At 31.8% G+C, this 26,799-nt stretch overlaps 1 protein-coding gene across 2 annotated transcripts in view; it reads right to left on the reverse strand.

Moving 5' to 3' along the window:
- Nucleotides 1-2,055: 2,055 nt before the first annotated feature.
- Nucleotides 2,056-26,799, reverse strand: part of LOC140040061 (signal transducer and activator of transcription 5B-like) — a 50,635-nt gene continuing 25,891 nt past the window's right edge. The window contains exons 6-20 of one of the 2 annotated variants that reach the window (XM_072085718.1): nucleotides 26,476-26,557; nucleotides 25,803-25,939; nucleotides 23,748-23,899; nucleotides 22,748-22,903; nucleotides 20,511-20,693; nucleotides 19,942-20,071; nucleotides 19,439-19,519; nucleotides 17,832-17,924; nucleotides 17,065-17,265; nucleotides 16,204-16,298; nucleotides 15,498-15,637; nucleotides 13,005-13,160; nucleotides 10,134-10,203; nucleotides 9,599-9,745; nucleotides 2,056-5,269 (exon numbers count right to left, since the gene is read on the reverse strand). In XM_072085718.1, the coding sequence (XP_071941819.1) occupies nucleotides 5,128-5,269; nucleotides 9,599-9,745; nucleotides 10,134-10,203; nucleotides 13,005-13,160; nucleotides 15,498-15,637; nucleotides 16,204-16,298; nucleotides 17,065-17,265; nucleotides 17,832-17,924; nucleotides 19,439-19,519; nucleotides 19,942-20,071; nucleotides 20,511-20,693; nucleotides 22,748-22,903; nucleotides 23,748-23,899; nucleotides 25,803-25,939; nucleotides 26,476-26,557 (1,965 nt within the window). In that variant the 3' untranslated portion in view covers nucleotides 2,056-5,127. Of the gene's footprint in view, nucleotides 5,323-9,598; nucleotides 9,746-10,133; nucleotides 10,204-13,004; nucleotides 13,161-15,497; nucleotides 15,638-16,203; nucleotides 16,299-17,064; nucleotides 17,266-17,831; nucleotides 17,925-19,438; nucleotides 19,520-19,941; nucleotides 20,072-20,510; nucleotides 20,694-22,747; nucleotides 22,904-23,747; nucleotides 23,900-25,802; nucleotides 25,940-26,475; nucleotides 26,558-26,799 lie in introns of both variants that reach the window. The other variant, XM_072085719.1, reaches the window with a different exon arrangement.

Below are 26,799 nucleotides of genomic sequence, written 5' to 3' on the forward strand. Positions count from 1 at the left end.
CTATTGGGGGGGGGGGGTTAACACCTTCGGAACCCAACAGAGCATGGGTGTCGCCTGAATAGGGGTTGGCCGTGAGTTAAAATAAGGCTCGGTCACCGTACCACACCAAAAATGTGTACTATACGAAAATATCGGTATAGTACAGAACATCAGATGAGGTCACACTATAGAGCGATATTGCAGCCTAAAAATACAGTGTCTGTCAACATAATGGCGTTACTCCTTATTATTTCACGATAAAGTATAGAAGTTTCCCTTGAATAAAGGTATCATGGAGAGAGGGGAGGTTGGCATGGCTAATTATCAAAATCACAACATATTCTTCAAAATGAGTATCACAACTTTTGGCCGGTTATTAAAATCGAATAAGTAGACTAATTATTCCTCACAATTAAAAGACTGTTTTGTCATAACCTATGATCGATTGTCCATGCGCGTGATCAAATTATGATGGCTTTTACGCGGTCATTAACCGTATTAATTCAGGAACGATGCGAGTTAAATATAGACTTATCAAATTCATTGTCGCGTCAGTCAATATAATATTAACAGTCTATCATCAACAAGTAAAGATATCAGGTTTTTACAGTCATGAAAAGTTGTTTACCTTTGCCAGATAATGTTTTCATTAATTAGAATAAGTTACTACTGTGCCAAAGGTCCCATAATTCATCAAGATTCCGCGAACTGTATCGGTTTGAAATAGTAGATTTTATCTCACTTAACACAATTTCTGTAATTGTCCGTAAAACCGCCCCGATGCGCGCTCAAATAGGGAAACTACATTTTCACGACACTCAACTCAATTGCGTAGCTGTCGAGTAAAAATAGTTCTGCATATTCATTACTCCGAGCGTGCGCAGAATAACTGTTTACTCTGAAAAGCGCGTAATCGAGTGGTACATTCGTACGCGCGCGTCGATCTTGTGATGCTTCCTCATTTAAGCAGACGATAATATGGTTGTTAATAATGAACTATGAATGAACTATTATGCATTCGCGTTTCTCTAAACACATCATCAATAGACTTATTTATTGTAAACCACAACTTTCAATCAATTACAATGACCAAATTGTGAATTTTTAAAAGTACATTTCGTAATCACATCCATCCAGTTTTACGGATTATGCGTTGTGCTTTGATCATTACCGTTATACAAGCTAATGTAATTTAATATAATGACATTCTGCAACACCACCAAGGCGTCTTATAATACATTATACCGAATTACCTTCCGGTTGGTTCTGCTATTATTGTAGAAGTAGCCCGGAGGTAATATGGATTTAAAATTGCAAAAATTTAAATTAACAGAGTAATAATTTGTTAATGCATGTTTATAATAGCCTAGTATAATTCAAAGCAAATATAGTGATTCTGTTGGTAAGTTTTGCAATCACTTTACAATACCGTACAGTACAGTACAATTAAAAGTGTAGATTTACGTTTTTAAACTGTCGGCGCCGCTGATGCAACGCGTTACCAGAAAATCTGTTGGAAAACGTGTTTGTCTCATGTTTGAACGCGTTTCAAACCGAATTTATCATTAAAGATGTATTGTCCCTTTGTGAAATTCCAGAAAAAATAAAAATAAAAAGATTTCGAAAAAAGTGGGTCATTTTGAAGTATCATAATAGTTATTAACTTTCACAAAAAATTAGTCGGAAAAAAAAAATCATTTAACTGAAATACAGACGATCTGTGTAAAAACACCTTCTCAACCGTGACGAGTTGTAAACAATCCTAATTAGCATCATGCATAATGTATACTCATGGTCTTTGTTTACTTTTGCTCGCGACTATTTTCCAGACGAAATGTAATCAAATTAATTTAGCTGTTAATTACGTAAAATTGTTGTTTTTGGCTCGACTTTTCGACTTAAAGTGAATAACTTTAATATTATTTTGATATGGCCAATACAAATTTAGTATATTTTGACTTTAATTTTTTTGTGTTTTAAGGGACAATACATCTTTAAAGTATTCCATCTCACACATTATTTAAATGAATTGGTAAACGCGTTTATTTTGACCTCAAAAATAAGATTCACACTGTGTTCTTGGTGGGTGATTTATTGTAATCAAATAAAAAGACATTCATAGCATTGAACTACACAATAGAATATACCTACCAGCATTTACAATTCAAGCGACTACAAGAAAGTGAATATTAGCTGCTAAACCTGGTTCTTCTCACAACAATACGATATCATTTCGTTGTGAGTACTTTTTTACCCACATAAGCTTGGTTCTAACTAGGACGAAGTGATTTGACCAATCACAATCGTTGGATTATTCGAAGTGTCGCTTGTGATTGGTCTACGCCCTTGCATTGAGTCATTGTGAGAACCAAGCATGTCAAGTGACACCCGCCTGATAGCAAGTAAGAACCAAGATTGTGTACACTGCTATTAAAGTGTAGAATTTTTTCGGTATTATCACTTAATGTTACATAAATCACAAATAAAAAAAGTACTATGGAAAAATCAATTATGTCAAATCATGAAAAAATAACCTCTCTCTAAAAACGGAGGAACACTAATAGATGTACATTATTGAAATAAAATTGTTTATAAAATAAAACATATACTGTACATTATATCTGTGATATAACCAATTTATTCTTGGTATGATACTTACACAATTTAAGGATTATCCTACCCCTCCTCGTTCTCCTCTTAAAATGGCCAATAATTACTTGGTATTAATATTACCTCCTATACTGTATCATGATACAATTATTATTATTATTTGCTCTTATACTGTATAATAATTATAATTATGAATACAATGTTCTTGTAAGTATATATTTTAGCTTCAGTCAGTGTCAACATACATTGTACGCGCATAAAGATTGTCAGTGATTACACGGGCGCGTACAAACAAGATCATCATTAATTGCACACGCGTGTAAAATAGAAGTAATCGTGATTGTACGTGCGCGTCCAAACAAGAGTATCGGTGATTACACGCGCGCGTCCAAACAAGAGTATCTGTGATTACACGCGCGTACAAACAAGATTATCATTGATTGTACGCTAGCGTAACACTGTGTTGTTTCAGATATAAAATTAGAACTTGTAGCCTTTTAGATATCGGTTTATTATTTCTGGAGAGTAATATATCACAAACCAGTTACCAACTATAAACACACAAACATTACTCTTGTTTACGAGAACATGAATAAGTTTATAATATCAAGCAAAAAAGTATAGCTAAAGAAAAATAAACAGTGACGTTTAGTGTGCTTGTCTACGCATAAATAATTCTACTTTTAATCATACATATCCATATCACTACGTCGTACGCAAAACAGTATGTTTCCACATGTGCGCAGAATATATGATATTTTAAACATAATCTGGTATAGATACATATTCTGGTATAGATACATATTTTTATCCTGACTAACCAATAGATAAATCGAAATGTATTTGTAATCATTGGTAAACTAACAATTAAAGAAGACTTTTTAGGGAAACTTCGTTACTATAAAGATAAAGTTTAGTTTAATAACTAGCGAACCAGTCCATTATGTAATGAAATCATGTATCTTGCGTCAAATAATTATTCATAGTCTTAACAAATCCTATCTCTACTCTTTTTATGTAAAATATATAATTATAAGAAAAATATTGATTGAATACAATACAGTAGAACACCTCCTTCTTTGGAGGGGGGGGGGGGATATAAATGAGGAAGTCCTTGCATTAGATTTGGCCATAGTGTTAACACACACATATTGCCTCCAATTCATTGTAAGATAAAGTGTCTCCTCAATAGAAGTTCTACTGTATCAACTGGAAATATTGGTCGTCACAACTAAATAGTTGGAAGTCCTTCAAACTTGGTCTTTTCAAATTTTTTCTTCTTTATTTCTCCACTCTTCAAACTTGTTTTTCCTCTCTTCTAAAATCCATCTTCATTTCAACAATGCGACTTAATTGGTTTACAAACTATTTTTCTTCATATAAATCATTGTCAACAATTTTTAAATTTGGTTTTATTGAAGATATTTGGAATAAATGTCCATTATTTAGTATGTTAATAAGAATGTTTTGATTTGAGAGAAAGTTTTTCAAATTAAGAAAAACGGGGCCAGATTTACCAAACTTGCTTAGAAAAAAATCATCTTAACTTTGTTTTAAGTCAATGATTTTGAAGATCACAATGTCCATTGCAAAAGCACTTAAATATCTTCGACTTAAGCAAAAATGTTATCCAAGCACTTCAACACCATACTTACATTTATTTTAATACAAATATTAAGTTATCAAATTAATTTTGTACATGATTAAATTTTACCCAACAAATAACCTAAATACAAATATTTAATTGAAAATATGCAATTTGATGAAAATATGCAATTAAATTTAATTAAATAATTTAATTAAAGTTGATTGTACATGTAAATTAATTTCCATTAATAAGTTATACACAACTATTTGATTCTTTATAATTCTGAGCTTGATCAAAACTGAAACTCTTTGAAAAAGTGTAAACTAATATTTTAAGTGAGTTATTCAGAATAAACTGGTCAAATACAAAGCATAACAAATACTTTACTTCTATCCATATTCTGCTCATAAATGATAAAGTGTTCTTTAAAAACAAGATTTAAAAATTCCAGTTATAGTTAGTACTCATAAAAAATGAGCATGGTTAAAAACGATTAAAATCCAGTTAAAATTTTTTAATTTGCACGATCTCAACTTAAAAAATAAAACCATATATTTTAATTCAAACAATGACATATATTTGTCCTAATTTAGGTACATTCTGTATTTGTTCATTTTATTTTGAATATTGAGTTGTTTTAAAAATACATTTATGGTTTATATACATTCTGATATTAACTCTCCCAAAACTGACTTAACTTTTAAGAAAGTGCAATTCATTCTTACCTTAAAAACCAGTCTGGCATAAAGGTGTCTGATTTGAGAGAGTTTACTCATTTAAGATTTCAGAATGTTATCGTGCAACAACGTGAGAAGCTACGTGAATATTATACAGTTCAATCAAGTATATATTTCAGACTTACATGCGTAGGAATACAATGATTTTAGTCACTTCAGATCTAAACTAGTTTAACTACAAGATGTTGTGAGAAGCTGTCTTGCTGGTTCCTTTTACAGCTCAAACCCTCTCAACAGTTCCTCCATGACTTCCATTGGTACATCCGGTATGAAGCCTTGTATAGGATCCGTGTAGTCATCCAGGGTCACGGAACTAAAGTCAAAGTCTTCATCGAGGAAGTCATAGTCGGCAATACTTGAAAATACAGATGGGAAGAGGAGGGGAAAATAAGACCTTCAGCTCATCAACTGTCAAAGTAAGGGGAAATGAAAATAGAGGTAGGAAAAATGTCCTCATTATCATGGTTATATCAATGTATGGTTATGGACGACAAAAATCGGTTGGGCGAGGAAGGAGGGGGGCAAATCGGACTGTCTATTGCTTGGTATCACATGACTTATTTCTACCCAATCACAATCTTGCTTACAGATAACAATTATTCATAAAAGTTCCCGATATCATTAAACATAAAAAAAAAAATACATAAACAAAATATTATGTTGATGTATGTTGATGTATAATGTTGTAACTTGTGTTTTATTTTTTAGGACAATCACACAACAACCTATTGATTTGCATTGATTTTGTTTGAAAATAAAATTATAGTTTATACTGTATTGTATAACACACTTGTTTTAGGAAAATATAACTAACCCAAAAAAATGTAAATGAATTTAAATAGTTTTCTGTCCTACTTCTTGTGTACAGTATCAACTATGCCCGACATGGCGTGTATTCATTACAGAAAATGATATCTCTATTTGATCTTTGTAAATATACAATATAATAATAGTCGTAGGAGAGCCGACGCCTTTGCACTTCATCTCTTCCTAAATCATGCTGCCAATATCCGAGCCAATCGCGACGGGACACCCTCTAGTTCTCTCAAAGTGTTTAGCATTATCATTATTATCTATTGAGTTTCTGTTTCTGGAGAAAAAACTAATTTGATAAACAACAATAAGCAGCATTTGTAAGTGACTTCACCTCAGCGTTCCTAAATCATGCAACCAATATCCGAGCCAACCACACCAGGACACCTTCTAGTACTCTCAAAGTGTTTAGCGTTTATTATTATTTATTATGTTTCTAGCTGTTTTATTTTGAAAATAGAGAAAAAACTAATTTGATAAACAACACTAAGCAGCATTTGTAAGTGACTTTACCTCAGCGTTCCTAAATCATGCAACCAATATCCGAGACACCTTCTAGTTCTCTCAAAGTGTTTAGCGTTTATTATTATTTGTTAAGTTTCTAGCTGTTTTATTTTGAAAATAGAGAAAAAACTAATTTGATAAACAACACTAAGCAGCATTTGTAAGTGACTTCACCTCAGCGTTCCTAAATCATGCAACCAATATCCGAGACGCCGGGACACCTTCTAGTTGTCTCAAAGTGTTTAGCGTTTATTATTATTTGTTAAATTTCTAGCTGGTTTATTTTGAAAATAGAGAAAAAACTAATTTGATAAACAACAATAAGCAGCATTTGTAAGTGACTTCACCTCAGAGTTCCTAAATCATGCAACCAATATCCGAGACGCCGGGACACCTTCTAGTTCTCTCAAAGTGTTTAGCGTTTATTATTATTTATTAAGTTTCTAGCTGTTTTATTTTGTAAATAGAGAAAAAACTAATTTGATAAACAACACGAAGCAGCATTTGTAAGTGACTTCACCTCAGCGTTAACCACAGTTCAATACAAATAAGTCTTAAAAGACGAGTAAGATATTTAAGCACACGATCTTGTTTTCATCTAAACGGTATTTATAACATCAGTTAGTATTAAACTTTATGACGTTTAATAGTTCTGGTGAAACAGTTCTAACATTACAACAATTAGCAAATGCGGTGCCACATGTGATTTATATCCAAACATGAATATGGGTCAAAGTATACATAAACACATTCATTTATTACATTTTGCTGGTAAATAATTAGGAGAATATAAACAAAAATGATTTGTTTTTGATCTATTGATTGATTTTTGATAACTAATATAATAAAGAATATTCTAATTAATATACTAAAACACAATAAAATTAATAAATATTCTGAATTTGTGATTTTTACAAAAAAAAAAAAAATTAGATGTACAAAAAAAAAATAAGTTAAATAAATATTCACATATAATAAAACAATAATTATTTGTTAAAAAATAAATAAATTGGGGAAAAAAATATCAAATATAATACAAAACTAATTATTTGTTTAAAGAATTTGAATTTTATTTTAAAAAAAATGAAAAAATATATTTGAAAAATATATAAAAAATAAATAAAAAAATAAATAATGTTTTCATTTAAATTTTAATTTTGTTTAAAAAAATTATATTTATAGATGTTTAAGGAAAGTTGAATAAATTGTTTACTTATTTATAAAATGGAACAATAACAATAGACATCAAATATAAAAATATAACATATGAATTAAAATCTCATTTTTGCTGTCAAATTAGAAAATCTAAAATATTGATGACAAATTCACAATTGGGTATGTGCATTTGTGATAAGATTCAAATGAAGCTAGCCGTACAGCCTCAGGCTCATCTAGCAACCATAACTTGCTTATCTGTGTACTTAAATATGTCTACTACACTTCAGTTAATATCAATCGTTGAATGAAAGTCTATTAAGGTAGTGACAGGTGATAGAGTGATCGCGGCGGCGGCGGCGCAGCAGTTACTTGGTAAGCAAGTTTAGACACTTACAGTGCAATGTACACAAACTAAACGTATTAATACTATCAATGCAAATACTAATAAAACATGACAATCGTATCTTCCTTATGAATACTCAATTCTTTCTACATAATTATTTCACCGCGATTATTTATCACGAACAGAAATCGCAAAAAAAGAGATATTTATAACAACAGATGTCTTATTTTATCAAATTATTTAAAAAAGTTAACTGATAAATTCACAAAATTTTTTTATTACAATTCAACGACAGGCTGGTATTAACAAAATCAGCAGAATATAATAAGAAAAGCTTGGGAAGAACAACAAACTCTTAAATATATTCTTTTTATCTAATTACTAAAAATTAGCGTTCGATTAAGTACATGCCCACTGGCAAGTAACAGCTACATATTATAAAACATGATATTATTATTTACAGTACTTTAAAAAAATGTGTTGTTTTCTTTGTGAACCTGCGTCTTTTTGGTTCCAGTAATTTACCGATAAGTACGGAAGTTGGGAAAAACTTATTTACGCTCATTAAAAGCGGAATTAGACTTTAATTTTTTTACATAATTGCAAGAAATTCTGTGTTTTTTCTAAGTTTAAAACCTGATATATAACAATGGTTTTAAACATTTAGTCAATGACATTAATTTGCTGTTTGAATAAAAACTTCTACTGGCCTATACCATTTCTGACAATAAAGCAAAAACTCTTACTCGCCTATACCATTTCTGACAATAAAACAAAAACTCTTACTGGCCTATACCATTTCTGACAATAAAGCAAAAACTTCTACTGGCCTACACCATTTCTGACAATAAAACAAAAACTTCTACTGGCCTATACCATTTCTAACAATAAAACAAAAACTCTTACTGGCCTATACCATTTCTGACAATAATACCAAAACTCCTTGAAAAACAATGGGTTGAAATTATTGATGTGTCTTTATAATTTGTCTTTACTCTTTATCGTGTCTTTATCGTGTTTGTTTTTAATATGTTTTAAATTTCTCTTCAGTGTGCTCCAGTGATTACGTTCATGTTGGTTGGTGCGTGCCTCCCCAATTTCAAATTTTACACTTCATATATTGTGTATACAAAATTAAACGATTTATGCTTAGATTAGATTTTACTATATTATGTACAGTAATAACATCGGATTATTGAATTTAAATGGATAATTTGAAATCAAAGTTTGTTTTGGTTGAAAAAGTACAGCATGTTTGATCAATGTATTCATGTGGAATATGTCTTGAGGTATATATTCAAACTGACACAACAGTAGCACTTCATTTACATCAAAGAATAGTAAACAAATTTGTTTTTGTTTGAAATTTATCATCCTCTTTAAATGCCGAGGACAAAAAGACGATGCATCATTGCTTGAACTCAATAGGTTAATCCAAAAGTTAGCATTGCTTAATTGTATTTTTGTTCTAGCGACAATTTTTGCGCATCTTGATAAAGCGTTGAATACATGCGAGTATGTTTTTATTAAAATCATATTGGTGCCACTGCTTAGCCTCAAATTCTAGACATAGTGTTATGTTATCATACAAGTAAATAAACTGTGTGTATATTTAGAAGCTTTCCGTGTCAATCTGAACATACCCTGTAATGCTCTGTCTATACTATCAAATTAGTTTAACAAAAAAAGTGTGATGTGCCCAAATATGGTAATAATATGCCCAAATATGGAAGTGATATGACATCATCCTGTCCATATATGAGAACATCACATTTGTTTCTGTCGCATAACGTTTGATAGTGTAGACAGAGCTGAAGACTATCATGTCCGTAAGATTATGATCGTAATGACTTTAGAATATCTTACCCATCGTTCATCATGGGTTCTTGCATATTGCTAATGCCTATGTCACCTTGTATACTACAAACGGACGGCGGACACGATGAAGGAGACTGCGGGTCATATTGCGGTGTGTACGACCCGGGAGTTGATGGGTTGTCGGGGCAGTTTGTCCTATAAAGAAAAAATAATATTTAGGTTTATAGTTACTTTTCATTGTTAAATGATCAGTAAATCAGATTTAAAAACTAAATTCCAATTGTTTAACCTTGTACGGTTTGTGAAGTAAAGTAAGCAAGTAAAATTGAGAAAAGTTGTTACACCAAACCACGCCAATGATGGTCTAGGATGTCAGCATATCAAGCAGAAGATTCTGGGTTCGATTCTCAGTTGAGGTTTTTCTCATTCTCACAAATTTTCTTCTTCTTAAGTAATTAATTTACAGTATATAACAGGGTAATTCAGAAACCAAAAGTATTGAATCAGCCAAAGATGATCCGTGAGAGCTACCTGAAATGTTATTAGGTTATTAAAATTGTTATATAAAAATTGTCAAACTTACACAGGAATTTGAGGAATTCGACTAACGAGAACCGATCCCACATAGCCATTATTAGAGGGAAGTGGTTGATCTGAAACAAACAAAAACGTATAAATAAAAAAAATATAAATATATAAATATTCATCAAAAATACTGTTATTTAAAAGTGGTTTGAGGTTAAACATCACGATTTTGAATGTGTTTGCTGAATAATGTTTGTATTGAGCGCCATCGGCAATGCTTAAGCTTATCTCAGTCTAATCAAAGAATACATTAAAGTCAGGATGTGCACATGACGAAAATAAAAAATATACAATCTACCACAAGGAGATAAAAAAAGAAGATAATTGATCTATAGCGTTACAGCTTAGAATTTGTCGTTGAGAGGAGCAGTAAAGTTGCAAAAGTACATTTGGAATATCAGAATATTAAATGCATTGCTGATGGCAATGGTTTAATGGTATCAAATATATAGATTTGTAATATGATAATTACATGCAACTGTTTCTGTAAAAGCATATAGTGATACCATAAAATTTCAAGTATGTTTCATTCCCCTTTAAAAAATTGGGGTAGAAATAGCCTTTTTAATTAATTATTATTACAATTTAATGGCCTTTTATTTTTGTGATACAGCTATTGAGTCGAAATGTCATTCTGCACACTGTCATATGAGCACATTTTTCGAAAATGACACAGGGCCTTTATGTAGTGGAATGATTAAGTCTACCACAGTAAGTAAAGCAGCTGGGTTATTAAACCTATTAAATTTTGCTTGTACATGGCAATATTTTTTATTACAATCTTTTTTTTTCTTTTCTTAAAACAGCTTTATACCAACTATCCCCGCATTATGCTAATTTTTTATCCAATCAAAAAGTAGAACATAAAACTTCTATAAAAAAACACTAAACGAACAGTTTAAGATCCCGCTGAAGTGACTGTCAGTATTTTGTATTCTGGGACGAAGGTATTAAGAGATAGACTTGTCAAACTGGGCTGAATATGATGGATAATTTTGATTGTACATCGCGGATGTGTTTTGGTGTTATTACATGAATTAACAGGCACTTGCATCACAGATATGAATATTAAGGCACCCGCCGCCATGAAATATTCATTAAATGCACAATCACACAAAGAAAAAAACAGGATCATTCATCACTGTCAGTGGCTTATGATGTGTAAATTATAGAAAGCCCTACTCAATGTTTTCCTCGAAGGGAACACAAAGTATTATATTGTCCTTAACAGTCAATCTTTCAAGTCATAAAATATTTTCCTATTGAACTTATATAGATATTCATAATTTGTTTTATGTAACACCTACTGTTGTAATGTAAACTTTAATTCAACTAATCGGCTCCGTAAGTCAAAGACTAGGTGGGAGGCGAGGCCATTAAAAAAGGCAGACTTAAGCTGCTTTCATATTGCACCCGAATTCGGTCCGGTGCCCCGAGAAAAATGGGTTGTAAAGAATAGGAGGAACTTTCACATTAAATTTGTACGATCTGAATCCGTACCCGATTCGGGTTCCGAATTCATAGCGATGGATAAAGAAGCCATTTGTTTTCTGAAATCAAGCAATTTTTTTTCGTTTGTCCAATCAGCAGTGAGAATGAACAACCCTGTTTGACAAAGGATAACCAAATTCATGCTCAATGTGAAAGAACATAATATACTTGTGATTTTTTTCCAGAAGCGATGTGAAAGTAGCTTTACTTTGATTTTAGAAGTGGAGATAAACAGCGAATACTAAGGTTGCGGATCTTTCACTGGCTTCGTATTTCCCAAAGTGCAATAGTTCCAAAATATTAAATATCCCAATTAAATATACCTGAAATATTCCTTCTATTCTACTAATACTGAAGAGTACAAATGGCAAGAATGCACTCATGTGTGATTTTTTTTTAACACTATCAATCTCTTTTTTTTCCCAATTAAATATACCTACCTGAAATATTCCTTCTATTCTACTAATACTGAAGAGTACAAATCAAAAGAATGCACTCATGTGTGATTTTTTTTTAACACTATCAATCTCTTTTTTTTCCTAACTAAAGCCGAAGTATAGTCGTTATCTCGGGACCGTTCTATGGTTACCACCAGGTAGGCTTGCTTCATTAAGGCTTCTATGAATGGATGTACTTGTTGGGAGCAGGAACGCTAGTAGACCAAACCCAGTACCGTTTTGATTACGATCAATCGTAGCTCCTTCCAAATAGTACTATCAAGTAAGCTTATTAACTGTTCAAAAGGTTGTGTATCAGGAAACAAACACAAGGTCGGTAGTTCAACTTTTGACCATTCAATTGTATCTTGGGGCTAGACACTTTATTAAAGACGTCACTTATTGAAACATTATGGAATACTCCCTCTAGGAGGTGTTTGAAAATAATAAACACCTAAAATTGTGGCAAGATTTAAATGACCTTAATAAAACAGAGTGATAATTAAATTGTATTAAAAAAGATACTACTTTGAGTAAAAAGAATGTAGTTCTCTCTGAATGGCCTATTGAGGTACTGTAGTATTAATGAATTATTCTTTGCTTTATATAATGTGGATAAGAATTACTAAAAGGGACCAACATTTTTAGATAGCCGCATTTAAAATCAATGTATGAGAGATTTTCAACACATTTCAAATGCATAATATAATTTTTCTCTCATTATTAGAACAGAATCAACATAAAAGAGATTTTTTCTCAAATGCCTAAAATGTCATTTTTCTGTCATCATGGGAACAAAATCAACGTATGAGAGATTTCTACCATTTCATCATCGGGGCAACCTGCTCAAACAAAAACTTATAGAATAGAAAAATATGGAAAACAAAATAAAAAAAGCGATGTTTTTTTATGCGAATCACTTGAAAATTTAAGTTACTTACCGGACATTGGCGTATAATACGATCTAAAAGCGTTATCTTTTGGAATATCTGGGTACAGGTAGATTAGATGAGGGAGGTCTTGGATGCGGTCAGCGAGGGATCTGATATTAAAATCTTCACCAGTAAAGGGCTGTAAGTTCCACACTTGACTTGTACCTGCAAACAAAATGAACACATTTTTATTAATTTTTGGTGATATGAAAATTACATGATGATTTAAAAAAAAACCATTATCAGATATGAAAAACATAAAAATATAAGCACTCAGAAACTAAGCGAAATACTTGGCAAACTATAGAGAGCGACAGAGAGTGTGCTATTTTATATTTTGGCACATATTGAAGATACAGATAACTCAAGACTTTGGTGTGTCACCAATATATTGATTTTCCTGAAAACTAATAAGCATGGTCTATTGGTATGTGGCATTATCGTGCAAACAAATGTACTACACGTGACAAAATGTTATTTTGCCAAGTAAAAAAGAAACCCTAAAGCTCTGTTTACACTATCAAACTTTATGTGACAAAAAATGTGATGTGCCCATATATGGATATGATGATGTCATATCACTACCATATTTGGGCATATTACTACCATATTTGGGTAAATCACACCATTTTTGTCAAACTAGTTTGGAAAAGTTGATCATTGCTAAAAATGTCACATCATCATTTATAAATTCATGATTGATATGGGTTCTATTGTTCCCACAAATACAAACAATATTTTTCATAGTATGTTTTCATAAAGAAAAAAATAAATCACATCGCAATATTTACAATTACAAACTCATTAGCGTAAAGTATTTAAAAAAAACGTTTATAGCTCAAGGGGTTTATTGTGCCAGTTTTCCACCTACTGGGTTGAGCCAATTTCTGATGCCTTAGTTACTTAATTTCTACTACAATTCATCTTTCATAACTGCATCAAATTACCATGTTAGTTAATTTGTCATATTATGTTGATATATCCCAACCCTCGGGGCAAAGCACTTAGAGAATAAAGGTAATGCATTTTAAAATAACGACTACCTGACACTTTTAGTTCAATGGTCAGTAACATTTGATTGTTAATATGTAAACGTCGCAAATGATCAGGAATCCATTAAATAAATTTAAACTTGTCGTTTGTACAGTACATTCATGCTAAACATGACGATATATGAATTGAAAACTAGTTCTATTCAACTACCGTGCCAAGTATATAAGAACGCTGCCGATATAAGAACGTCTGCTGCAAAAAGCTAAACATTTCATTCCGGATTTTGCTGCACAACTAAAGGCATTTCTAGGATATTTTAATATAATATGAATATAAAATATTATACAACCAATGACTGTTTATGGTGTTGAATGGTGAGAATATTTCATGAGTTGAAATTTACAACTGTTCTATTTACTGTTAATTAGTACCACTTTTCTGTTCAATGGAACAAAATGCACAAATCGAGGTATTTTTCAGCAGTTACCTAACACATTTAATAGGTTACGTGTTTGGATATTGATTATTTTATGATAGTTTAAATGTATTTAAGGGTAAAATCTCTATAATGTTGTGATCTTTGTTTATGTTTTTGTTGCTTATTGAATACATTTTTATAGTTTATTATGTTTAGATTCAACCTGTTAGTGGCGGTTTCATCGCTGTTGGTTGACAACTGAATAAAATAAATAAAATAAATAACTAAAATAAATGATACATTAACCAATCAAATGGTAGAAATACTCTTGGGTGTGTTATAAAAAAAAAAAAAAAATTAAAAAAATTAACTAACTAAATAGAATATACCCTTGTTCCTTTGAATAAAATAGCAGTGATCATACTTAGTACAATACAAAGTAGTATTCTTCAAAACCAAAAAGTTATTGTAGTAAATATACAAGCTACATTGGACATAGAACACTTTTGAGGACTGACAAATAATGACAGGGTAACGATAGAGGTACAGTGTAGTAATCAATGCTAAGTAACAAAATTAGCAATGCTTAAAATGAAAAATAAAACCGATTTCAGGAATACAAGACAACATTAGCATTAACACTGGAAATCTACTTGGAAAAGGATTGAACTGAAGACTTTAGAATTAGAACTGCGGTGCCACTAAAAACAAAAATAATCCTGTTTCACCTTAGTACATTGAACAAAAATAGAGTCTCTGGATGTATAAACTGGAGATTGACATTCCACACACAGTTTAAGAATAAATTTCATCTATTTTAGGTATGAAACAAGATTTATTTATAATGATTCCCTCAGGGGAAATGCAATAAGTCACATTTAATTTTAATGAAATGAGTTAAACAAACAAAGTTTAAACCAAATAACCCATCCCTCTTGTAAAACTACTACTAAAAACAAACTTTCATAAAGTATGACTTATTTCCATTCTCAATAAAGGCAATCAAGTTAGTGGTATGTAGCATAGCCCCCTCTATCTGAGTGTTAATAACAAAGGGTGGCGTTTGGTGTTTAATTTAAGTGACCTCTCACCTGTTTGTGGGTCATCTCCTGACCATGCTATTGTTACGCCTCCTATCTCCGAGTCACTGAAGCGTAACAAGAAATTGCCATTTGGTCGACTAAGTAACAGATCTTGAGCCTGGCTTCTGGTCACGAACCCCATGATGGACCTGAATATTAAATGAATTTATTTTAGCTGTAGTTATGTAATCTAAATTGAATGAATAAGTTTTGCCGGACCAGCAATCAATTAAACACTTGTACTTAGTCTGAATTATTGCACTACAAACTAATCAAAGTACTTTATTAAAGTAGAAACCCCTCCTTTGGGACACCTCTATTATGAGGACACTTTCGTATCAAACTACCAAGGGGCATTATATATTTCAAAGCTCTGTCTACACTATCAAACTCTATGTGGCAAAAACAAAAAACAATGTGATGTGCCCATATACTGTATGAACATGATGATGTCATATCACTACCATATTTGGGCACATCACACTTTTTTTTGTCAAACTTGTTTGATAGTGTAGACAGAGCTTAACACTATAGCTAACCTCTATTTAGGAAACATCTCTATCTAGGAGACACTCTGTTGGGTTTCAAAGGGTGTTTCTTTAATATAGATTTTACTCAAAACCGTAAGCACATAAATCTGATATTTAATTTAAATTATTCTTGAAAGCGCATAAACTATTAACAAGAAAGTTTTCTTGCTATCCTGCTTAATTACCCATCATTCCATGGTCCTCGTAGGTGCTTCCGTGTAAGCTCTTGTACTCCGTGGAACCACTTCCAAAATGTGAAATTCCTACCTGGTAATGGATCCTGTAAAGAGATAGAAGCCAATCAAGTTGAAAAAACATTTATTTGTTCAACAATGGCATATTTTTTAACAGTGTAATATATAGGTGTGTACATTATTTAAATGAAACAAGGTAATAAGCCATCATTTGGGGTCTTCTCTAGAAGAAATCAAGTTTCTTGTCTCAAGAAAGACCCCAGAAACAATACATATAAACTAATACAATTTACTACTTAAAATAATAAATAAAACAAAGAACGATGGAATAAAAATAGATACATTCAGAGTACTACAATCATAATAATATTAAAATTAGTATAAAGAAATAAGATATTTTTTTAAATTTTACGAAAAGTATAAAGAGATTTAAAATGTGTTACTCTTTAGCAATAATTAGGTTTAAAAGAGGGTGTGTTGTACTGTTTGTTTTCTGTATATTATTGAATATTGGATGTGATTTATTATGCTTAATATCTTGATGTTTTGACGCACCTTTTATAGATTAACTGCCACAAATATTATTAGCTTCAAAAAGGTGCGAAAATGCTGCTGTTTTTATTCAGATATTACCATTTTAACTCCATTAAAGTAATGTTCAAATGCAATGCAAAAAAATACTTCAAAGTTAAAATTACCAATACAGTGCACTTAACCTATAATATGTGACAAACGTGTGACACTGTATGACAGATTATTCCTAATATACTGAACAGAGATGTCCTAATAACATTGTAAGCATATGAAATACAAACCAATAGGTGAATTAAAAAAAAACCAAGCCAAACTGACCCTGTTAAATGTACTCCAAGATAGCTGGATTGTGGAATAGTCGTCTATTTGGATATTCTGGCCGCTAAATGCCTTCTGTGCTAGGTAATTAAGGTTCTCAAGTGACAGACTTCTACCGTTAGCTGACATAAATTTAGAATTCAGAGCTTTCCCCATATCTGGCCAGGCTACTCTATCTGGTACTGCAAATGGAATCCTTCCCTACAAAGCGTAAAATAAATTTTTACAAGATTAATTTTTGGCTTGTTATAAAAACAAAAAATCATACAATCTAGACAAAATGAATTCATTGTTTAACCTATTAACCTATAAATCACATATTAAAAGGGTCTGTATAAATTACTGAAATACATTGAAATTATCAGAAAAAATTGGCTAATGTTTACTACAAACCAAAATTAGTTTTACTACGGTAATAGGAAATGCTGCTATTAAATATTATTATTTAGCAATTGAACTTTAATATAGAAAAAATTGATATATGCTACATTAATAAATCAATCATTGTATTGTACAAATTCAGTATAAATAATCAAAAATAAATCTATATATTGAAAAGTTCCATTCTCATTTGAACCTGGAAACTTTAGTTACATGATGGGTACTTAACAACTAGACCACAATGGATCATTATTATATATATTATTGTTTTCTTTATAATTAAAATATGTTATTAATTTGGTCATTCTTAAAAGATACTGTACTATCTATAAAATATATTATATATGGTAAGAATTGGAGTTCAAAGGTCGTAATATTCAACTTACTGGCTCGGCAAAGGCATTGTCCCACAAGACTGTAGCCAATGCGTTCGACTCCTGGTTGCCGTGGACGATAACTACAACCGGGAGAGACATCGTCTGTGTGGTATGACAAGAAATTGTCCCATTTTTACGTATATTTAAGGACATCCCTAATTGGCAGAGTAAGCAGGCAGACGGCAACACAACCGTAAAAACACCAGCGTACCCACAGCAAATAAATAAATTAAAAGCAACGAAACAAAATAGAGAACCATGCAAGAACATAAACCCTTTCCAGAATAAATAAAATCAGAAAAATTAGAAAATGATTAGAGAAAATTTAGATAGCTTGTGAGTAATTCAGGAGATTTTCCATGTGTGTAGCCGTTTACCCACAATCCTCGGGAAGGAGCAACAGTTCCGATGTTCTCCCAGCATGCTTTAGCACTTACTGATTCGGCAAAAGCATTATCCCAGAGGATGGTCGCAAGAGCATTGCATTCTTGGTTACCATGCGAGACCACAACTACTGGTAGAGACATGGTCTAAAAAGAAGACGAAGAACGAAAAAAACGCAAACAAAATAAAAGAAAAGAACTGAAAGTAGCCAAAGAAAAAAAGCATTTAGTTTTCCGCAAAAGCTGCCCCAATTATTAAAACCAATTTCTATCACCAAGTAACAAAAAGAAAGAAAAACACAGACACATGAAAACACAACATGCAAATATAAGTGTAAACATTGATAATTATTATACAACAAGATGAAAACATAAATATGCTGTATTCTATGTTAAAATGAATGATACATTAATAAAAAATATAAACATAATATATATAAAGTATTAGTCTCTTTCCGAGTGTAGACCACTTTTCAAAATTCTGGTCTGAAAAATGGTCTATTATTGGAGAGAGAGAGAGTGCAATTTATGGGTATATTCATAGTCATACAACAGAACTACAGTGATAATTCTAATTTGGCCACAATGATCAATGACTCATCATATAATTGTGGTTACATTTTGAAGGGTCAGGGTTAAAGATCCACCAAAAAAAAAAAATAATAATAAAAAAAAAGCCCTCAGTGGGACTTGAACCAGGGATCTCAACTGTGAGAGGCTGGATACATAATCATTACACCAAACTCTCATCCACTACTTTGTAGTGTGCAGTTAGCCTATTTATACACTAGAACTAATAAAAAAAAATATAAAAAAAAAAAACATTTTTGGGGGGGAATTTTATGTCGGGAAATTTTACAGTAGGCGGAGGTTTGTACTCTCGGAGTACCCTCTAGTTGTAAATGTCATTTAAAGAGAAGGCCCCTGGATATCAGCTGACCTGTAGTTCAGCTGGAAGGGTTACCCTCTTTAAATAAAGTTTAAATAAAATAAATTATAATTCAACACAAATTAAAATGAGCAGTGCAGACCAGTCAGTTTGAATTGAACTACAGTATAGTTAGCGTTTCAAACCCCATTTAAAATGTCAAAGTGGTACTTGTCACATATTTGGTTTTAAAAAGAACATTTCTCAAATAATAATTTTGGAGGATATTCTCCCCCTCCCTGACCTAACTCCATACCATGCCCAACCCATTGCCACTCCTGTACTATTTTTGGATGGTCACTTACCCTAACTTGAAACACTAGTTCACCACTGGCTATTGAAAATGTTGACTGAAACAGAATGGTAAACTTTTCTTCTGTAACAAACTGAAAATATAAATTTAAAATAATTAATTTAAATAAGTAAAACCAATTTATAATGCACACATTTTATTGATGGTCACTTATGACAAACATTTGTTATTTGAATAAGGATAAGTATTTCATCATAATGTTAAAACACTAAGCACTGTCTATACCATCAAACATTATGTAACAAAAAAATGTGATGTGCCCATATATGGACATGATGATGTCATATTACTACTATATTTGGAAATATCACTACCATATTTGGGCAAATCACACTTTTTGATTCACTAGTTTGATAGTGTACACAGAGCTTAAACCACATTTGTTTTCTAGAAAATGACATCAACAAATCAACAAATATTGTTTAAATGTTTTATTATTGTGTGTTTATTACTTTACATATAAGAATAAATACATTTCCTGTCAACCATATTTACCTCTGACCCCCTCCTATCTGCTCGTCGAATCCTCTTCAGTGACATATTTCTAAACGTTACAGTAAGATTGCCGGATTCTTTGTGGTATTCCATAACTCCACAGTTGTTCAAGATATCTCCACTTGTCTCACTAAAACGAAATAAGATACACAGTTAATAGAAAGCAAATGTATGTAATGTATGGTCTGCATGGCTTGTGTACTCGATTCATTCCTCTCTGATTTTGAAAGATTTGCAATTTCTTTTTGTTTTGTTTCTGTTTCTGAAGTTTTTTATTAGATCTTATCATAAATCATTAACGAATACTAGTACAAAAAGACAAAACTTTGGACATGAAGTAAAACAAACAGTAAAAAATTAGTCAACAACATTTTGTTTACAAAAAGCTGAACATGCATTAGAGTGTGTTAGTTATCACCAATAGATAACAATTTTATTATTTTTTTTTCAGTTACGTAGGGCTATTCCGAATGACATGATGTGTAATTAATCAGAATACAATCAGGTGCGTTATAACATCCAATAGCTATAACTATTATTAAAAAATAATGATAATATGATATACTCACTTCATTCCTAAGTTATTATCATTGAGTAAATTCTTGGCTTGAGCCTCACTAACAATGGTAGCCTTAACTTGTGGGGGGTTCATGTGGACGTTTAGTTTACCCCCGACCAGTAACCGGACAGACGCTGCAAATCGTGTCTCCTTCTTCAGAACTTGTGGCGGTTGCTTCTCAATTATGAATGTACTGTTGAGAGAAAACAAATATTTGTTTTATATAATCTTAGAATTATAAAATAAAGGGAAAGGTGACTCATGTATTCATTCTCAATGTAAGGGAATGAGCTTAAGCTCCGTCTAAACTATCAAACTACTTTGACAAAATAAGTGAGATGTGCTCAAATATAGTAGCGATATGCCCAAATTTATGGTAGTGATATGACATCATCATGTCCATTATATGAGCACATCACATTCTTTTTTCATATAAAGTTTGATAGTGTAGACAAGGCTTTATTGTACTAAGTCTTGGCATTATGTGGTAGGGTGATAAGTCTTAATGAGATATGCAACAAGTATACAGTAAATACAAATATAAACAAAGAATAAATTACATATTATTTACAATGTATGCTTTGTCATGAAAAAAAATACACAAAACAAATTAAAACACTGGAAAATAAAAACCAGTTGAGATCTTATAATTATATATAATACCTTACACAGTAAAAAAAGACAAATTGAAACTAAGAAAGGTACAAAATTAAGTTTAAGAAGGAACTGTATATAGATGTCATGTCATGTGGAAATCAAGGATTATCTTATATTAGATCTGAAGAATAAAAAATAAATCAAAAATAAAAATAGAAGTGTATAGCATGGCATAAACGTAGATCTGGAGTACACCAGCAGTGAAGTCAACTGATACTATGTATCTGTCAATGATGGCCTTGTGTCTTCAGAAGAGAACGGTTACAAGAACAGTAATGTAATGTTGATAAATGATTCTATTCATCTAAGTAGGTAATGCATAAGTTTGTATCAAACAATCTTTTACTTGATGCATTGTATTAAAATTATGCATTAATTCTCATTTTGTATCATTACCATACAGTAGTACTATTAGAGCTCTCTCCGTCCACTACGTCTTAAATAAATTACTCTGTATTTTCCAGCGAATGCATATACCATACGTTTGTGTTGGAAAAAAAAGAGGCTTACCATTTCATATTCACACATTGATCTGATTTTGATGTAATATTTATGTAAATGTTCATATGTATTCGTTATGGTACCATATGTATAATGTTATTATATAATCGGGTTCTATACTTAATTAAAAAATCAAGTTAAATGGTACAAAATTCATTTAAAAGTAAATCTTCTCCATAAGTTAAAAAAAAGTTCTAAAATACTGTAGGATTTTTTATTATTTATAAATCTGGTACCTTTAATCTGGTACCTTTAATCTGGTACCTTTAATCTGGTACCTTTAATCTGGTACCTTTAAAGTGGGGATGTTCTTTCTGTTATTTACTTAAGTATATAAATAGTAGTGGGTACAAGAAAAAATGTAAATAAAAATACGTATTTTCTGAGAAAACATCGAAAAAAGACCTAAAACTTGTTTTTACTTTCTGTAATTGTAGTATTGAGTTCTGAAAGAAGATCTAAAACTCACCTTGTTACCAGCGTTGAGAAGAGAGCTTAATGGTGGTATTGAGTTCTGGGAAAAGATCTTTAAACTCACCTTGTTACAAACGTTGAGAAGAGAGCTGTAATGGTGGTATTGAGTTCTGAAAGAAGATCTAAAACTCACCTTGTTACCAGCGTTGAGAAGAGAGCTTAATGGTGGTATTGAGTTCTGGGAAAAGATCTTTAAACTCACCTTCTTACAAGCGTTGAGAAGAGAGCTGTAATGGTGGTATTGAGTTCTGGAAAAAGATCTAAAACTCACCTTGTTACCAGCGTTGAGAAGAGAGCTTAATGGTGGTATTAAGTTCTGGAAAAAGATCTAAAACTCACCTTGTTGCAAGAGTTGAGAGTAGAGCTGTAATGGTGGTATTGAGTTCTGGAAAAAGATCTAAAACTCACCTTGTTACAAGCGTTGAGAAGAGAGCTGTAATGGTGGTATTGAGTTCTGGAAAAAGATCTAAAACTCACCTTGTTACAAGCGTTGAGAAGAGAGCTGTAAAGGTGGTATTGAGTTCTGGAAAAAGATCTAAAACTCACCTTGTTACAAGAGTTGAGAGTAGAGCTGTAATGGTGGTATTGAGTTCTGGAAAAAGATCTAAAACTCACCTTGTTACAAGAGTTGAGAGTAGAGCTGTAATGGTGGTATTGAGTTCCGGAAGAAGATCATTACCAGGTACTTTCATTGGTAGTTGTTGTCTTAGTAACTCTACTTTCTTGATTTGTTGTCTGTTATGCCATGTGATTTCAGCTAACATTTCACACCTAAGTGTAAACAAAAATGTATTTAGGCACATTGCCAAGAATTGCCATAAGTGAATGTTATCACTGGTCTAATAGGTGACAATCTTTTCGCAAGACACTGTACATAAACAAAGTTTAACTATAACAAGACACTCTACATAAACAAATGATGGAGTGGCGTTTGCTGCTGTTGTTAAAAGCCCAGAACCCAGGGATTAATACTAACACATATTAACCACCAAATTTTATTTTTAGTTTGCTGTCATTTTATGCACCAGTTTATTAATATTCATAAAGAAGTCAGTGAGTCTCTAGTTCTAATCATATTTGAATAAAAACTTAACCAAATATACATCAATGTTAAGTTCTGAGATTTGTAAATTTATAAATTGGGACAAGGAGCAAATGTACACATTACAAACCCCTATTGAGGGGACACCCATATTAAGACAATTGTTTGGTTACAAATATGTCCCTTAGTAGGAGGTTCTACTGTTCAAGAAATCCATAATATACTTCTTTTTTTTAAACCATATTTACATCCAACAATTGCTGATCATTAGGGACCTTCAGAGGTTCACAAGACAAGCATATACACAAGATGCTTGACATAAACAAAGTCTTACAAGTCTTTGGGAGTGGAGTTTTTTGTCCTTTGAAAAAATCTTGACATGTGACGGGACTTGAACCCAGTAACCATTTAATCACAGACATAAATAACATTTAGTCAAGCTCTCCTTTTAAATGTCAGAAGTACTTTCCATTATTGTTTTCAATGAAAACCTCCATTCAACTACTAAACGTATTTTAACATCGAGAAGAAATCCAAACCAAACATAGTGATTTAATGTTTCTCCGCACATACCATTTTTGTAATTGATCCAGAGTGCCCTCTAAAGGCCCTCCGATTCCAGCTAATTGTTGTCGTCGCTTCCATTGTATCAACTCGTCTTCTAAGACTGTATGCTGTACATCTTTGATTTTCTCAAACATTTGTTTGTGTTTTTCAGCCAAACTCTAAAAAAAATGTAAGGTTAACAACATTCAATTTAAAAATTATGTTTTGACTAAAGCTCTGTCTACACTATCATACGTTATGTGACAAGAAAGTGATGTGCCCATATATAGACATGATGATGTTATATCACTACCATATTTGGGCACATCACACGATAAACATAATTGCGAGGTTTCCCTATTTTTACCAAGGAAATCCAACTTGATTAATATTAATATTCTCAAAAACTGTTTGCAGCTCTCCAAATTGTCAAGATTCGCAAATATTAATTTCAGAATAAAATTTACATTACAAATTAATTTTCAAGTTTATTTTAATTTTGTGAAAAGCAAATGTTAATTAGAAGCAATAACACTGATTCCAGTTATTTTCTAATTCAGATCATGAATAAATTTGTTGTTGTTAATGTTTTAATATGTCTAGCCCACACATTTCGCATAATGCTATCCAGTAGGAAAGAATGACATTTCAAAGTCCCTAGAAAGTAGTTTGTTTATGTACAGCTCTGAAATGATAAGTAAACTGATCCATGTTGTACATTAGACATAGAAAAATGTTATGACCTACATTTGTGTACCCAGGTCAAATAATAAAAATGTCACATATATTGAGTACCCAAGTCAATGATAATTTAACATCATGTGACCAGTATTTGGCAAATTTCACATACATTGAGTACCCAAGTCAATGATAATTTAACGTCATGTCACCAGTATTTGGCAAATGTCACATATATTGAGTACCCAAGTCAACATTAATTTAACGTCATGTGACCAGTATTTGGCAAATGTCACATATATTGAGTACCCAAGTCAATGATAATTTAACGTCATGTGACCAGTATTTGGTTAATGTCACATACATTGAGTACCCAAGTAAATGATAATTTAACATCATGTGACCAGTATTTGGCAAATGTCACATATATTGAGTACCCAAGGCAATGATAATTTAATGTCATGTGACCAGTATTTGGTTAATGTCACATACATTGAGTACCCAAGTAAATGATAATTTAACATCATGTGACCAGTATTTGGCAAATGTCACAAACACTGAGTAAGTACCCAAGTCAATGATAATTTAACATCATGTGACCAGTATTTGGCAAATGTCACATATATTGAGTACCCAAGTCAACATTAATTTAACATCATGTGACCAGTATTGGGAAAATGTCACATACATTGAGTAGCCAAGTAAATGATAATTTAACGTCATGTGACCAGTATTTGGCAAATGTCACATATATTGAGTACCCAAGTCAATGATAATTTAACGTCATGTGACCAGTATTTGGTTAATGTCACATACATTGAGTACCCAAGTAAATGATAATTTAACATCATGTGACCAGTATTTGGCAAATGTCACAAACACTGAGTAAGTACCCAAGTCAATGATAATTTAACGTCATGTGACCAGTATTTGGCAAATGTCACATACATTGAGTACCCAAGTCAATGATAATTCAACATCATGTGACCAGTATTTGGCAAATGTCACAAACACTGAGTAAGTACCCAAGTCAATGATAATTTAACATCATGTGACCAGTATTTGGTTAATGTCACATACATTGAGTACCCAAGTAAATGATAATTTAACATCATGTGACCAGTATTTGGCAAATGTCACATACATTGAGTACCCAATATGATTTCAAGCTGTGACTGCCATGTGTCACATCTTTGACATACAAATGTCACCCACCCATGTGGTCGTCATAGAAGTAATAAATCATACATATTGACAGATGTGGTTTTAATTCACACATTTTCATATACATGTCAGCAAGCAATAAAACTATATTATTAGAAAGTATTGGTATTCCTGAAAAATTAGAAAGAAACTCAGATATCTTGTTGGGAATAATGATGCCCGGAATATTGTAAAACTTACAATTCTCATTGTTAGCAGATGTTGTGCTTCTGTTTGTAATACAGTCTCTAGGTCCATTTTCTTTTGCTTTAGCAACGGTTCCTGAGCTAACCGATTTGGATCTCTTTCCGGCAGAGATTGTAATTGTGCTAACTGATCTGAAGATAAAGCAAACATTCATTCACTCATCACTGGAAAATAATTTCAATTTATTAAAAATATATATACATTATGTTTGCTCAAGCATTCTGTGGTCATGGATGATTCGATTACATTTTTTAGGCAAACTGTACCAGGGCTAATTTTGAAATCTACTTTTTATTATATTACTTAGGCCGTAAGACAAATCTTAACCAAATTTAAACCGCAGATATGTGGTCACAGAGGGCAAGCCGGACCAGGATCCCAATTCTGGACCACTCATTATTTTACTAATTTAAGGATGTACGTCAAAACTACAAGATGGATCTTTTTCACGATTCTTGATCATCTATAGCTAATGTAGAATTTACTATGTAGATAAAACTCTGTCTACACTATAAAAAAAATGTGATGTGGCCATATATGGAAATGATGATGTCATATCGCTACCATATTTATTTAAGCATATCACCACCATATTTGAAAATATACATCACACTTTTTTTTGTCAAACTAGTTTGATAGCTTTGGGTGTTTTAGTTACTGTACTTACTTTGTAATTTCAGATTTTCTTGATATTGAAAGACAAACATCTCTTGTTTTTGTTGTAAGGTATCCAAATCCTTTTCTGTATCCTATACATGAATAAGTATAATGACCATGCATCAATAAAATACACAAGTAAGAACTGTATATGACTACTGTATGTGGTCTAATGGTATGTTACCAACTCTGAAAGTCATGGGTCTAACTCCTCTTCTGTACCCTATAGATGAACAGTTTTAATGGCCAAATGCATTGATCAATAAAATACACTATTAAGTGTTGTATGTGGTATAATAATCCTAAAAGAGATCTTTTTTTTCATACAATAAAA

Source organism: Antedon mediterranea, chromosome 2 (genome assembly GCF_964355755.1).
Source record: "Antedon mediterranea chromosome 2, ecAntMedi1.1, whole genome shotgun sequence".
Taxonomy (NCBI): Eukaryota; Metazoa; Echinodermata; class Crinoidea; order Comatulida; family Antedonidae; genus Antedon; species Antedon mediterranea.